Raw genomic sequence first — 17,422 nt, forward strand, 5'->3', positions numbered from 1 at the left:
TGAATGAACACATGTGGAGTTATGTACTTTACAAAAAAAGGTGAAATAACTGAATACATGTTTTATATTCTAGTTTCTTCAAAGTAGCCACCCTTTGCTCCGATTACTGCTTTGCACACTCTTGGTATTCTCGCCATGAGCTTCAAGCACACCTGTGAAGTGAAAACCATTTCAAGTGACTACCTCTTGAAGCTCGTCGAGAGAATGCCAGGAGTGTGCGAAAAACATGTGTTCATTGACAATCTACAATAGTCATGAAAATAAAGAAAACACATTGAATGAGAAGGTGTCTCCAAACTTTTGGCCTGTACTGTATGTCATAAGTTAGCAGCCAGGAGGACTTTGGTTTTGACAAGGTTTTATAAAAATGTATATAGCAAATAATTAGGGCTGTCCGATAATGTTTTTTTTGCCGATATCCGATATTCTGGTAGGAGGCCACGGGGAAGACCCAGGACACGTTGGGAAGACTATGTCTCCCGGCTGGCCTGGGAACGCCTCGGGATCCCCCGGGAAGAGCTGGACGAAGTGGCTGGGGAGAGGGAAGTCTGGGCTTCCCTGCTTAGGCTGCTGCCCCCGCGACCCGACCTCGGATAAGCGGAAGAAGATGGATGGATGGTAGTCCAACTCTTAATTACCGATACCGATATCAACCGATACCGACATATACAGTCGTGGAATTAACACATTATTATGCCTAATTTGGACAACCAGGTATGGTGATAAGGTCCTTTTTTTTTTAATTAATAAAATAAAATAAGATAAATAAATTAAAAACATTTTCTTGAATAAAAAAGAAAGTAAAACAATATAAAAACAGTTACATAGAAACTAGTAATTAATGAAAATGAGTAAAATTAACTGTTAAAGGTTAGTACTAATAGTGGACCAGCAGCACGCACAATCATGTGTGCTTACGGACTGTATCCCTTGCAGACTGTATTGATATATAATGATAAATGATAAATGGGTTGTACTTGTATAGCGCTTTTCTACCTTCAAGGTACTCAAAGCGCTTTGACACTACTTCCACATTTACCCATTCACACACACATTCACACACTGAAGGAGGGAGCTGCCATGCAAGGCGCTAACCAGCACCCATCAGGAGCAAGGGTGAAGTGTCTTGCTCAGGACACAACGGACATGACGAGGTTGGTACTAGGTGGGGATTGAACCAGGGACCCTTGGGTTGCGCACGGCCACTCTCCCACTGCGCCACGCCGTCCCTTATATTGATATATAATGTAGGAACCAGAATAATAATAACAGAAAGAAACAACCCTTTTGTGTGAATGAGTGTAAATGGTGGAGGGAGGTTTTTTGGGTTGGTGCACTAATTGTAAGTGTATCTTGTGTTTTTTATGTTGATTTAATAAAAAAAAAAAAAAAAAAAAACAATACCGATAATAAAAAACCGATACCGATAATTTCCGATATTACATTTTAAAGCATTTATCGGACCTCTATACAAATAATATATTAAAGGAATGGGTTTGAATCATGTTCAATCGAAAATGGATTCTGAATTGTGAATCCCAAGAATTTAAATTGAATCGTGAGTTCAAGATTTATATTCCTGATAGACAATTCAAAAAGTTATGAAACCATTTTCTTAAAACAATTTCAGGAAATGGAAAGAACAAGTGATTACATTTTGGAAGTGATCTGGATGAATTCAGGACTTTTTACTTCTGGCTCTCTGAGTGCTCCATTTTTGCTGCGGTTCATTAAAAACAGGTTGCAGGACTGGACTTTGGACACCTTGAATGTTTTTGTTGGGAGGAAAATGTGGTCAATTGTTTTTTTGCCCTTGGAAATTGACAACGCATACAGAGTGCAAAAGTAATAACATTTAATTCAAACAAAACCATGCAACAGGTCCCCATCACCCTGATTGAACTCTGTTATAAAATAAACATCCAAAGCCATACATTGCTCAGTGGGCACTCACTACATGAGAGACTACTTCAGGGAGTACATGTAGGTCAGCCCGGAAACTAGAGAAACCAAAACAAGAACACCCCCTCCCCCTAAAATAAAATAACACAAACATTTTTTTTTAGAAGAAGTTAGCACAAGCTATGGCAAAGTGGCAATCCTGAAAAGTGCCAAGCACACACACTTGTTTTCTGCAGAGGAAGACTGCCCACCAACCCTCGCACCTCAAACAGCTTGCTCCAAATCTATCACAAAGCACGATGAACCAAATGACACACAAACACACGCCTTCCGACATGAGTGACCAGCCTGCAGTGCTTTATGATAAATTGCTGAATGTTACCCTCGTAGTCTCCCCCCCACCCACTCCCCTCCACGTATCAGACATGCTCCTTTGCTCAGGAAGCCCTGACAAATTCACATCTTTGGGATTGCAGGAATGGGGGAACTCAATGGAGACTGAAATAGCCTTTCTGACCAAGTGGCGTATTATTTGGGAAACGGGAGTAAAGTTGAGACATTTTTTTGTTGTGAAGAAAACAAACCGTGGAATGGTCTGAACGTAGAACATCCATTACAAACCCCTCACCACAGTACCAACACACAATCAGTATGCACATGGTTACTTTACAATCGTGAAGTAGAACACGTTTAATAGATTGTAAGGTCACGTCTGCTCCAAGGACCAACATGGGGAACTGGGTGAAGAAGCCACCTGTACATTCCCACGCTGTCCAATGGGATGCTTTAGACCAGTGACTCTTGGATAAAATGACCCTTGTGTAGCCAAAGTGGTTTAGCCAGTGTTGAGTATGTGGGCTCTGAACTCTCAGTGTGTGTGTGTGTGTGTGTGTGTGTGTGTGTGTGTGTGTGTGTGTGTGTGTGTGTGTGTGTGTAGATGAAGGGCAGAGGGTGTAGGCGGCAGGTGCATCAGTTGTACGTTAGGGCTTCAGGTGGCTGGGAAAGCTTGCAGTTCTCTTTCAACGTCATGTGTTGTCTGAGCTCCTGTAGCACCACACGCATGTTGTAATTGTTTTTCCACTTGCTCAAGGAGGTTAGGGCCTTCATGTCCACCTACAAAACGAGCAAATGACATTGAGAAAACCATTATAAACACTGCAGGAGGGGAGTGTAATTATACGGTCGGTACGGAGTTGTATTTACCACACATTACACAGAGGGACATGTTTGTGGTCAAGCATCTACTCGCTAAACAAACACAATACAGTCCAGTCTTTGGCTATAGCCACACGAACACGGAGAGTTTCAAAAACACATATTTGGGGTTAAAACAATCTCCATCCACACAAGTGTAGTTTCAAAACTGTCTATGTCTACACACAAACGCATACACCTGCTGTCATGCACATGTCCATTCAGAAGCCTGGAAAAAGCAGCAATAGCTGACTTGGTGCAGCGTTTATTTTGATATACTTAAGACCAGTGGTTCTTAACCTTGTTGGAGGTACCAAACCCCACTAGATTTCATACACACATTTAGTGAAAAATAAAATGTTTTATTTTATTTTTTTCAAATTCAAGACAAAGTTATGTTTTTTTACTGGTGCACAAAATGAACTGTGCATGAACATCACCTTGTTCAAAGAACAAAACCAACACAGTACATGAAATCACAACAAATTACACACTTGCAAATCAGATGGAAAATTAGAGGGAACATTGTTTGGGGGTATCCATAATATTTAGACTTAGACTTGTTTTTTATTGTCATTCAAATTTTAACTTTACAGTACAGATATGCCGATAGGGAGAAGTTTTTATTTACACGATTGATTGATTGATTGATTGATTGAATAAAACTTTTATTAGTAGATTGCACAGTACAGTACACATTCCATACAATTGACCACTAAATGGTAACACCCGAATAAGATTTTCAACTTGTTTAATTAAGTCGGAGTCTATGTTAATCAATTCATGAGTCTGGTGTGTCTTGACCGCTGCGGTGGAGGCTCTGCCGAACCCCTGAGGCCAACTCACCGAACCCCTAGGGTTCGATCGAACCGAGGTTAAGAACCACTGCTTTAGACGCACAATGACAAGTACATTTTCTTTAAAACCAGCCTGCACGTACACAGAGCCCTGGGAACATTAGTACAGAGAGAATGTGCGCCTGTGCTGCTGAAACCCAACACTCATAGAATTATAACATGTTCAGTAACATGGTGAAGTATTAAATGTGCAGTGAAGTGTAGATTATTTCTAAAATCAGCACACACTAAAAAGCCAAGGAAACTATTTTGCATGTTTAAGTGTCTATATAAAGCACATGGACGTGCGTGTGCAGCTGCAAAACTCTCATGGAATTATAACGCATTTAATCATGGATATAGTGATATGGTGCATGTGTAATGAAGTGTACAGGTAAAAGCCAGTAAATTAGAATATTTTGAAAAACTTGATTTATTTCAGTAATTGCATTCAAAAGGTGTAACTTGTACATTATATTTATTCATTGCACACAGACTGATGCATTCAAATGTTTATTTCATTTAATTTTGATGATTTGAAGTGGCAACAAATGAAAATCCAAAATTCCGTGTGTCACAAAATTAGAATATTACTTAAGGCTAATACAAAAAAGGGATTTTTAGAAATGTTGGCCAACTGAAAAGTATGAAAATGAAAAATATGAGCATGTAAAATACTCAATACTTGGTTGGAGCTCCTTTTGCCTCAATTACTGCGTTAATGCGGCGTGGCATGGAGTCGATGAGTTTCTGGCACTGCTCAGGTGTTATGAGAGCCCAGGTTGCTCTGATAGTGGCCTTCAACTCTTCTGCGTTTTTGGGTCTGGCATTCTGCATCTTCCTTTTCACAATACCCCACAGATTTTCTATGGGGCTAAGGTCAGGGGAGTTGGCGGGCCAATTTAGAACAGAAATACCATGGTCTGTAAACCAGGCACGGGTAGATTTTGCGCTGTGTGCAGGCGCCAAGTCCTGTTGGAACTTGAAATCTCCATCTCCATAGAGCAGGTCAGCAGCAGGAAGCATGAAGTGCTCTAAAACTTGCTGGTAGACGGCTGCGTTGACCCTGGATCTCAGGAAACAGAGTGGACCGACACCAGCAGATGACATGGCACCCCAAACCATCACCCAACCATGCAAATTTTGCATTTCCTTTGGAAATCGAGGTTCCAGAGTCTGGAGGAAGACAGGAGAGGCACAGGATCCACGTTGCCTGAAGTCTAGTGTAAAGTTTCCACCATCAGTGATGGTTTGGGGTGCCATGACATCTGCTGGTGTCGGTCCACTCTGTTTCCTGAGATCCAGGGTCAACGCAGCCGTCTACCAGCAAGTTTTAGAGCACTTCATGCTTCCTGCTGCTGACCTGCTCTATGGAGATGGAGATTTCAAGTTCCAACAGGACTTGGCGCCTGCACACAGCGCAAAATCTACCCGTGCCTGGTTTACGGACCATGGTATTTCTGTTCTAAATTGGCCCGCCAACTCCCCTGACCTTAGCCCCATAGAAAATCTGTGGGGTATTGTGAAAAGGAAGATGCAGAATGCCAGACCCAAAAACGCAGAAGAGTTGAAGGCCACTATCAGAGCAACCTGGGCTCTCATAACACCTGAGCAGTGCCAGAAACTCATCGACTCCATGCCACGCCGCATTAACGCAGTAATTGAGGCAAAAGGAGCTCCAACCAAGTATTGAGTATTGTACATGCTCATATTTTTCATTTTCATACTTTTCAGTTGGCCAACATTTCTAAAAATCCCTTTTTTGTATTAGCCTTAAGTAATATTCTAATTTTGTGACACACGGAATTTTGGATTTTCATTTGTTGCCACTTCAAATCATCAAAATAAAATGAAATAAACATTTGAATGCATCAGTCTGTGTGCAATGAATAAATATAATGTACAAGTTACACCTTTTGAATGCAATTACTGAAATAAATCAAGTTTTTCAAAATATTCTAATTTACTGGCTTTTACCTGTATATTGTCTTTAACACAGTGGTTCTTAACCTTGTTGGAGGTACCGAACCCCACCAGTTTCATATGCGCATTCACCGAACCCTTCTTTAGTGAAAAATAAAATGTTTTGTTTTTTTTCAAATTCAAGACAAAGTTATGTGTTTTTGGTAACACTTAAGTATGGGGAACATATTCTAAGTACCGGTAACAAAGACTTAATTTTGAGTTTTTTGGTTAGGGCCAGGGCCAGGGTTAGGGTTATAATAAGGCCATGCCGAATAAGGCATTAATAAGTACTTAATAATGACTAGTTAAGAGCCAATATGTTCCTAATTTGCATGTTAATAAGCAACTAATTAATGGTGAATATGTTCCCCATACTAAAGTGTTACCGTGTTTTTTTACTGGTGCACAAAATGAACCGTGCATAAACTCACAACAAATTACACACCTGCAAATCAGTCCGACTTCTGCTGTTGCCGCATCCGTAATACGCCGATAGGGAGACGTTTTTATTTACACAATGAGTCGGGTGTGTTTTAACCTCCGCCGAACCCCTGAGGCCGACTCACCAAACCCCTAGGGTTCGATCGAACCCAGGTTAAGAACCACTGCTTTAACATCAGTACAGACTACAAGGAGGACGCTACATTATGTTTTTTTTTAGTTGCTTGGTCGCTTTTTACGCCCGGTCGCGCCCGGCTCCATCTACAAAAATGGAAGCAAGACACGTATCTTAACTTCATGATTTGTCGTTAAACAAGGACTAAAAACATGAGATAATGTTGCACTTTTCTTATGACAGAGCAAAAAGTCTAGCTTGTCAAAGTTGTCCCATCAGGTGGAGGTTTCCACAGCGATCATATCCAAAACAGCTGACTGTCATTTGCGCCGGCAGGAGTGTCTCAAAGGTCATTTTGATGTGTATTTTTTTTTAATGTTGAGTGAAAATAGCAGCATGTTTACGTTCAAACATACAGTAAGTCTTCTTATAGTGTGTTTAAAGCCAGCAAGGCAGTGTTGTTGAGCTTGGAAATGACAGCGTGCAACCATGACGTCATCACAAGTCTCCGTTTGTCAACCATGACGTCATCACAAGTCTCCGTTTGTGAGGAGAATTTTGGATCTCTACACTTTGGCCAGCGTTGGTAAAAGTCTGCGTTTTTAAAGACAAAAGTATGCGTCTGCGTGTGGACAATAGGCCTAAATGCAGAGATAAGTATACGTTTATTAAGTATCTGTGTTCGCGTGGACATGGCCTTTGGCTAGCAGAGTGCCAAGTATCAGTTTGAAAAGCCTCTTGCTTAATAAAAAAAGTCCTGTTTGAAAACATTTGGCTTTGCCAGTGGAATATGTAAACAAAGACAAGTGGATACGATGAAAGCAGTGTTCCGCCATAATTCAGTAGAAAGCTAGAGCTATTCATTTAAAAAATCATTACAGCTGTTTACACAAAAGATAAGCAGTTGTGTGTTTTGTTTCCTTACTGTACTCATTTAAAAAAAAAAAAAAAGATTTTTTATTTAATGTTTAGCATTTTGCGACGATAGACTTTGTAGTTGTGTCATCGGATTTGCGGTCTCATGTTTTGGACAATCGGGTATAGAGAGGGGCAGAGCTTTCTACCGATCACCACCGGGTGGTGAGCTGAACGAACGGGTGAGAGGGAAGTCTGGGCTTCTCTGCTTAGGCTGTTGTCCCCGCAACCTGACCTTGGATTAGCAGAAGAAGATCAATCAAGGTTTATTTATATAGCCCTAAATCACAAGTGTCTCAAAGGGCTGCACAAGCCACAACGACATCCTCGGCTCAGATCCCACATCAGGGCAAGAAAAAACTCAACCAAATGGAATACAATGAGAAACCTTGGAGGGGATCGCAGATGGAGGGACCCCTTTTCATTAACCTGTCAATAGGATCATCCATTGTATATTTAGTGTAAGAGACAACCATTATCCTGTATTGTTGCATTAATTTTTTCAGTTTATACCAAACTGTGCTGTTGAATTAGCATTTCTAATTGTGCGTTTAGTTCATGTGTATATTTATGCACCTTCTTTCAACCGAGCCACGTCCCCACCACACCCGTGGCCACGCCCCCATCGCCACAATAGATCGCTGCTCTGTGACGAAGACATTTGCGAAACCGGTCTGTGATTGGTAGTGCAGGTGCAGTTTGTATTAAAATTATTAGAAGGATACAAGTGTTGCTGGCCTTGCTTTTTCTTTAGGTAAATTTTTTGCCGTGCACCTCTTTATTTTTGTTTTATTAAGTGTTTTGGAGAGTGAATGTCTTGCCTTCATTTTGAAACCCTGCATTACAACCCATTGAGTCCTCGTCCACCATGTTATTACAGAAAAGTGCCCGCTTAGGTCAACATCAACTTATATGGACATTAAATGAGAAAAAAAAAAAAGGGGTAATTTCTTTAAAAACAGTCAGTTTGTGTTGACGTGTGGTTTTATTGTTAACTTCATCATCACTAAGCAGCAACATAACTACTGTCTAATAGGGCTGGACGATTCTGCCAAAAAATATGAATCACAATTCTTGCCGACGCCCACTCACACACAGCACTAAGCCTTTCTTGTTCTTCACTTTTAATGTGTCACATGCAGGAACTCAGTACACCTCTGTTCCCCCGCCCAGTGGTGAGGCTCGTAACCCCAATTAACTCCAACGCAACTTAAAGCATAACAATTAGCCCAGAGACAGCTCGTCTCCCAAAAAAAACTTGTGAGCCGAGGGACCACTGCACACTAAACACAGTGTACATTCAATTTCCCTTGATGGATTCAGGGATGAGGAAAATAAATTACATCCATTAAAAAAGGTATTGTGGGGAACTACATTTTTGGGGGAATTTGGCTTATCATTCACAATCCTTATATGTGACAACACATATGTTTTCTTTATGCATTCTAACTCAAAAATAAGCGCTAGCAATAGTCAACTAACAATGAGGGTAATGGGATTCGATCTATTTCGCCAATAAAGTCCTCTAAAACCATCCAAAAACCTCTATTAACGTTTTATATACACACTGTAATTAAATAAGTAATGTAGTAACATTATCATAATAACATGTAATATTTACATATTTTGCTTATTTTAAACAAAGCAGCATATTAATTACACAGACACATCACAATGTTCGCTTTTCCTTCATCATGGCAGACCTCATGAGAGACGACGACGACTACTTTGGGACAAATGATGATCAAGAACCTCAATTTTTTCAGCTTGAACATATGGAAAATAAGCTAGAAGTTTTATAAGCTGAGTGATAAGCAGATCCAGCAAATAGCTGTATTGCTAAATGCTAAACAAGAAATACAGAGTACAAACATAATAAAACAAGAACTTACTGTACTGTACAATGTCTGCGCTCATTGGTATGCTAACTGATGGGATGTTCATATATTTCTGTTTAGATGAAGAATTAATCATAATCCTCACGACATTGGGGGGGGGGAAAGGTGGGTGCAAACAAGCGTCTTTTCGAGTCTTTCTCGCCATCTCCAGATCTAAGTTGACCAACTTCACGGTTAATGGAGATCAAGGTGAGAGGCTTGATTTATAATCTAGAATTAATGTTTACCAACTCAGGGGCGGTGGAGCAGCTCAGCATAAATTAGAGACCGCTTGGTGATTACGGCGCACTGTGTTAGCGCTTATAATAACAATACAGCTAATACTTGGTTAACATTCAGGTCCAATATGTAAATGGGGTATTGCTGGGGTTTTTGAATGTTTTTAGAAGGATTTATGGGAACAATAAATGATCCCCGTGAGCTACTTGCAGTGTTTTGTGGTGGTGAAATCTGGATTACTTACCAGACCATTTGATGTATGTATTCCCACCATGTTGATCTTGGTCAAAAAGCGTACTTGAGGAGGATTCTCTGGATATTTGGACCCACATTCGATTTTCAGACAGTATATTCTCCCTTCAAACACCGTCTATAAATAAAAAAGGGTCATTAGTTGAGCTAAAGGCTTAAAGAGGGCATCTTCTCTTCATTTACAGATTCAACATCTGACACACATATCTAATTGAGACTATGTGCATGCCTGCTGATGTACAATAAAACATTCAATATTGTTCTTTAATAGGAAATTAAAACAATAACAATAGATGATCTTTCAAATAAAGTCTATAACATTTTTTAAAAACAACACATTTACTAATTTAATAAAAGATTTTTATCATAGGTTTTATTTCTTTTTTAATCCTTCTGAAAGACAATACCCCAAGTTGTCAACATGAGTACTTCCCATTTGGCCGAAAAACCTTAAATAACATTTTTCTCACCACTCAATCAATACACAATAAGGTTAGAATTTGGGGTTAAGGTTAGTGATGTCAGTACCTGCACATTTTTCAAGCACAAATTTCTAGACTTTTAAGACCTGTTCAGAGCATCAAAATTGACAACGTTGTGAACACTTCAGTTTTATTTCATAGGTTTTTACGAGCTTTGATTGCACATGTTTGGTGAACAACCGGGTGCAAGAATGTCAACTGATAAGACATGCAAACATCTAATATAAAAGCGGTTTTGTGTTTTGGGACTACAGTTACCACTGTGCGAGGAGAAAACTGAGTCACTGGAGCAAGCACCTTGAAACATTTACAAAAACAAGCAAGAAACGACAAATAGTACCCACTGAACAAAAGAAATGTAAACCGGCGAGCCCTAATGTACAAGGCAATCGTCAGCCACTCCACTACCTTAAAATGTACACTTCAAAGTACATGACTAAAATTAAATAAAATACCCATTGCAAACTGTAACAAAAAGGGTCTAAAAAGCCTGACAAATAGTGTATTTCACCAATAGCAGATTGAAGCGTACAAGTTACAACTTAAAATGTGTTGTAAATTCCTTAGTTCAGTCAAATCTGTGTTAGCAGCTACAAAAATACCCCACGCAGAGGAAAGTAGTGCTACAAACCTTGTCTATAGCAGCCACCTGTTTAACACGGCCAGCAGCCGACTTTACAATCTGGAATAGTTGTTTTGTACTGTCAAGCAGCCACTAATATCACAATTTGCTGTTGATAGATTAAATCTCACTCTTAAATTAGTGTGTTTGCGTTGTGGCTGTGCTGCGTGCTTGCTGCGTGCTCCGCCAACACTCACTGGCTGTGTAAATAGTGTGGCACAGTCTCACTAAGCCAGACAGCAGTAGAGAAACACTGACAAGTTCTCGCAGTGAAAACATGGCATGTGGGATAAATACAATGGGTGGAAGTTCAAACTCGAGAGGAAAAAAGGTGCAGACTTGCTTGAATTGGTGTTTTTTCTGATTTTTGTGCTTTTAACATGATTAAGATATCAATAAACACGCAGTCTTTTATTCTGAAAATCAACCAGATTTATTATTATTCTTGGCTGTTTCGCTTTACCATAACTGAAAAATGGCTGCAACCTTGCTGCGACATCCGGCAAGATGTTACTGGTTTACTCTTTTTAGGATAAACTTGCTCCAAAATAAATTGATTTGTGTAATCTTTCATAATTTCTACGTTTAATAATTAAATACATAACAACAATTAAAGTGGCGCACATACATTGTTCCGTTTCGGGCTTTTACATTAGGCACAACTAAACCAACTAACCTCTGGCAGCTAAGGACAAAGACGATGTAACCTCAGTTTTCGATCCCCTCTATTTGCAAAGTTTTCGATTTACGAACCTTTACATCGCGCCAAATAAGCCTATGTGCAAACCATGTCTCTGTGTACTAACGCCTCATTCATTCATTTTGTGTCCCGCTGGCAGCCATTTTGTGCTTGCTTGTATTGAAGAGATTGAGGAAGCCAGCTTCCTACCGCAGCAAGTTTTTACTTGTGATGAGAACAGACTTTTCTGGATGCCTAAGAGGACTTATTTCACAGCAGAGGAGATTACCACCTCTCGTTCAGTGGCACCTCTTTCAAAAGCACACACACTTTGCAGATGGTAATGTAGGTACTGTAAGTGGATTTTACTTTGTTAAATGTTTAATATTGTAACAATATGGTTGTGAAAGTTAAGGATTGTGGTGATTCCTGATTGTTTGTGAGGGCGTCAAAGAACTTCTGTGTGTGTGGGCATGTTGCAGGACAGTTCATCTTGTTGCTGTTGTTTTAGATTGTTAATAAAGAAACAGTTGGTTCATCACCTCCTTGTTATATTTTTTTGATATACAGTACTCTGTGGCACTTTATATTGTGTTTATATTGTACAAACCTGTTTACTTTACTTGGGTTTTGTGTTTTTACATTGTAGCAGGTAAATATAAGACAATAAGTAATCAAAACAAACGCACATTGACTAAGACAATACCATAAGTAACTGACATGTTAGTCAAAAAAATATACAGACAAGACGAAAATGTTGACAGAAATTAAATCCAATCATATTTAATTTTGTCTTGTTGATGGGTGGGACACATTTGGAATATATCCAATCAGAGCTCTTTACAGTACATTGAAAGCGGGGCGGTGGTTGGTTATGAACGAGAGCCAGTCAGATGCTTTTCCTTGCGAGATGAGGAAGTCACCGCCAAAAACAAAATGTATGTTACCATATTCCACATCGTAATAGCTGTACACCTGGGAAAAAGTGAAGAAGACATTTAATTTTCACTGCTATGATGACATCTGCACAACTGTAAGTTAAATCTATTTGCTGCTTTCGGTGCTGTGCCAAAAACTGATTCCATGCCAAAAATGGATTCCCGCTGCGCCGACGAAGTGCGTGCCGCTTTTAGGCTTTGTCTGTCCACAACTGATTACCACATGTAAAACAAACACTTACATTCGTGTTTTTTCTAACGATATGTTTGAAATTATTTAAGCCTAAATTATATCTGATAAATGACACTGTTGGCCATATATGGTATTAATGAGATTGTAAAAGGATTGTTATTGAGCTGATGTTGATGTGATAAAACCTATTTCTTGTATAGAAGCTACATACGATATTAACTGCTCTTTGTTCAGCCACATAATAAATATTAATCAAGTGTTTGGATGTATTATTTCAAGAGTTACATATATGATAATGAAGTACATACTGAACTTTGTACGTCTTAAAGCACCTTTTAAAAAGCTGAAATCAACCCCAAACGACAACTTAGTGATTCAAAATAATATTTTTATATTACCGCATCTCATCTGTGCATCTCCTGTTATTCTAGTCATGTATGCACAGATTAGATGTGTCAATATCAATATATTACTTGGAATCTATTTTTGGCAACCAAGAATACATTAATTAAACAGTACATCCAAACACTTTATTTATATTTATAATGTGCATGAACAGTTAATATTGTATGTAGCTTTTAAACAAGAAAGAGGTTTTAGCACATCAACATTGGAACAGCAACAGTTCTTTACAATCTCATTAATGACGTAGAAATGGCCAAGTCTTTTTATTTTTTGACAGAATAAAGGTCTAAATAATTTCAAACACGTATCCTTAGAATAACCATGAATATAAAGCGTTCGTCTTGGATGTTTTACAGCGCTTTATAGGCGGAATAAATTAAATAGCATTAGTTCCATTGTTAGCTGACTCTTGCTTGCGTTTATTTACAAATTAGAATGCATTAAAAAAATGTGTGTGTGTGCTTGTCCGAGTGGTTAGAGTGTCCGCCCTGAGATCGGTAGGTTGTGAGTTCAAACCCTGCCGAGTCATACCAAAGACTATAAAAATGGGACCCATTACCTTACCTGCTTGGCACTAAGCATCAAGGGTTGGAATTGGGGGTTAAATCACCAAAAATGATTCCCGGGCACTGCTGCCCACTGCTCCCCTCACCTCCCAGGGGGTGAAAAAGGGGATGGGTCAAATGCAGAGGACAAATTTCACCACACCTAGTGTGTGTGTGACAATCATTGGTACTTTAACTTTAACTTATAAGATTCTCCTTTAATGTGCGCTTCTAATCCCGCCTTGCGTACGCCCACTTCCATATTAATGTGCGATATCACTCACAATAGTGATGCCATGGTTACTTTGAAGACTTTTAAGATACCAGTTAATGACAGCTGTACGCAGGATATTTCTCTTAAATGTGAGATCTCGTCAAAGCCATAGTTATGAAGCATGTACAGTGTTGCAAAAGTAATTGAGCTAGCACCTTTGGGGATGTCTCACCTTGGCGGGGCCAATAATTGTGGCATTCCAGTGAGTGAGGGTCATGTCGTCATCAGAGGCAAGGCCCCAACTAACTGTGCCATCTCCATATCCTTTCTGGCCATCTTCCAATTCCTCCAGCAGCCGGAAATTGCGGGGTACCACGACAACTTGACACAGGAAGAAATATATGGATAGTTTAAGCTGAGTCAAAGGATTTACACAAAATGGGGTTCCATCACCAGACACTGATGACTTAATATTTGTCTATTAAAAGCGTCATTTGGCCTCTGACATATTAGGTTGAAGGGATACACTTAGGATCGCGCAATATGGATAATATACGATATAGATTCGGCCAACGATAGAGCTTTTAATACTATTGTTATATCATGACAATGCATGTTGATGAGCCATTCTAGCTGTGTCTGCAACTTTGACAACGACAAGCGAACAAACGTGTCAGCGCAATTTAGTGTTCTTGCTGGTGGCTAATATCCCCCCACAGTGCAAAGCCACTTGTCAGTGTCCCCTAAACTCCATGGCGGCAAATAAACTAAGTTTTGAACAGTAGCATTATCATTGGAAGATGAGGAATAGCTAAACATGCTACACTACACACCGCAGGAGGATATCCTAAACTGCTAACCGCAAGCTACAGCTCTTGGATGTAAACAAAGGTGGGCGAATGGATACGCATATTGACAGTAATGATACCAAGTATGGTATCAATGTGTGGTCGATATTACAGTGATTAGATCAATATTTTTAATCATCAAAAAAATAATTTGTCATTTTGGTTGATGTTTTCAAACTCAGGAAATAAGTCCTTGGACACAGGAGGGCTTTCAGGCCAAATATCAAATGATTTAAATTAAAGCAGATGGTACCCTCCGGGTACTCCGGCTTCCTCCCACTTCCAAAAATAATGCACCTGGGGATAGTTGATTGGCAACACTAAATTGGCCCTAGTGTGTGAATGTGAGTGTGAATGTTGTCTGTCTATCTGTGTTGGCCCTGCGATGAGGTGGCGACTTGTCCAGGGTGTACCCCGCCTTCCGCCCAATTGTAGCTGAGATAGGCTCCAGCGCCCCCCGCGACCCCAAAAGGGAATAAGCGGTAGAAAATGGATGGATGGATAGTTGGAACTAATTTAAATATTTAATTGACATTGTTACATCCGTGTTTTTGTCTGATTGTAATTGTAATGAAAATTCAATTGTTCCATGACCTAGAAAATGTGAAATATCAGTATCATCATTGGGATGACTGATACTGCCCCTATAACTACTTCTTATTGGATCGACACCCAGATTTGTAGTATCCAAATAGAAGAATAAGTGTTTATTACGTTTTACGGGAAATGTAGCTATGTGTCACATCAGAAAGTAACCAGATATTACAGTAAATTAGCAAAATAGTACAATCAAAAATGACATAATATGTTACCAGATATATCAGCATCCAATTTAGGAGCATTTGTAACCTGTTATGAAAGGATTCTATTTACATCTACATGTCAAATAATATATTGTGATATATATATATTGTTATCACAGGAGGCTGCAAAATATATAATCTACATTTTAGGCTATATCCCTCATTCCTTGATACAATATGTGCAAGTAATTACTATGAGTGTAAAGGTACATGTATTAGTGAATTACATACAATATTCTGAGCAAAATAAAGTCAACAGTGCAAAATAACTAAACATAAGCAAAAACTACAATTAGCTCTGATTTCAATTCTTCAGTGTTTGCACCTAATGTCCTCCTGTGTTTGTCAACAGTAACAAAAAGCACCAAAAAGAATTTTAGAAAGCAAAAAATATCAATCCAATTGTTGTACTATTGATCATATGCTGATACTAAACATGGTATCGTTATTGTCAATATTGGTAGCGATTTTCAGTTCAGTTCAGTTTCAGTTCATGTGGAACGAGCATACGATACAACGTAATACATCACACAATTCCAGTTGTTTCATTACAGCATGTCCGAAAAGGAGTAGGAAGAAGCGGAGCTTATTGAATCCTACCCCTTTTCATAACATAGCAATTTTATCCAATTTCCTTCTTCTCTGTAACAGAACAGTAAACAAATAAATAATATACCATAGTAAACATACAAATATTAAATACATAAATATTTGTCTCAATAAAAAAAAAATAAAAAAAAAGGGTTCAAGATGTTCATCATAATTCTTGTTCTGTGTACTTTGTGAACACTTGTAGTTTGAACCGTCTCTTAAACTGAATCATATTGGAGCTTTGTTTGATTTATTTGCTTAATCCGTTCCATAATTTAATTCCACATACTGATATACTAAAGGTTTTAAGTGTTGTACGAGTATACACATGTTGTAAATTAGATTATATTTCTCCTCTTTCGTTGAGAAGAATTGTTGTACATTCTTGGCGAGCAGGTTATAGTTTGATTTATACATAATTTTAGCAAACCAAATCGTTGAATTTGGCCAAAACATAAGTGTTCGATTGAGTCTACAAGCCACACACCAGGGTGGAACCTCTTAAAAGACAAAGTTATGTCTTTAATTATTTAAAAAAACATAATTACTGTCAGCATACGATGACCCCACCAAATAATACATCATAATTAAAAAAAAAAAACAACATCGTGGTGGGGGGGAAAGTGTGAAACAACAGACTATGAGTCGACTCTTTATTTGTAACTCGTCCCGTGGCAGCTGACAAATTGCGAAGAAATCCAAAGCTACTAGATAACTAGAGCGGAACAACAATTATGTTTAATATGAGTTTAACATTATTACAATGTTATGACTTCTCTGAGCCAGCGAACCCTCATAAAGCTTGACGGCCACTTTGGCTAGCCAACAAGCTATCAAGTAGCACTGCGGGTAGCATGTCTAGCGCAACCGCAAAAGTCCAACAGTCCCAAGATTAGACGCTTAGCTTATTCAACCATATCGTTGCCGAATGTGCTCTACCGTCAAGTATATCGTCTTAATGTCAGTAATAAAAAAGATACTGGCCAGACTATCGAAGAAGTGGGCTTACTTGATCCGGCGACGGACGCCATCTTGGTTACAGCTTCTCGGGAACGCGCACGTACGACGTGGAGTCCGATTGGGAGCGCGCGCGTTCGTCGCAACAAAAACAATGCACCAGGGCTTTGTTATGCTTATGGTATGGTTTTAGTTCGACAGCGTTGGGTCCAAAGTTTACTTTTTCATATGTATAGGAGTAATGTGGTTAGCCATTTAAATACAGTTTATTGTCTTTCCTTTACATTAATCATAAATATATATATATATATATATATATATATATATATATATATATATATATATATATATATATATATATATATATATATACATATACATATATATATATATACATATACATATATA

The 17,422-nt window shown here is 38.9% G+C and overlaps 1 protein-coding gene across 1 annotated transcript; it reads right to left on the reverse strand.

Annotated features, from left to right (window-relative positions):
* Positions 1 to 1,833: 1,833 nt before the first annotated feature.
* Positions 1,834 to 17,211, reverse strand: LOC133585552 (ubiquitin-conjugating enzyme E2 variant 2-like). The gene is made up of 4 exons (XM_061937831.2): positions 17,067 to 17,211; positions 14,048 to 14,196; positions 9,730 to 9,855; positions 1,834 to 3,015 (listed from the first exon to the last, which is right to left on the reverse strand). Exons 1-4 carry the CDS (start codon positions 17,086 to 17,088, stop codon positions 2,872 to 2,874), a joined length of 441 nt encoding a protein of 146 aa, XP_061793815.1. The 5' UTR covers positions 17,089 to 17,211; the 3' UTR covers positions 1,834 to 2,871.
* Positions 17,212 to 17,422: the final 211 nt, after the last annotated feature.

The sequence above is a fragment of the Nerophis lumbriciformis genome, linkage group LG03, assembly GCF_033978685.3.
Source record: "Nerophis lumbriciformis linkage group LG03, RoL_Nlum_v2.1, whole genome shotgun sequence".
NCBI classification, from domain to species: domain Eukaryota; kingdom Metazoa; phylum Chordata; class Actinopteri; order Syngnathiformes; family Syngnathidae; genus Nerophis; species Nerophis lumbriciformis.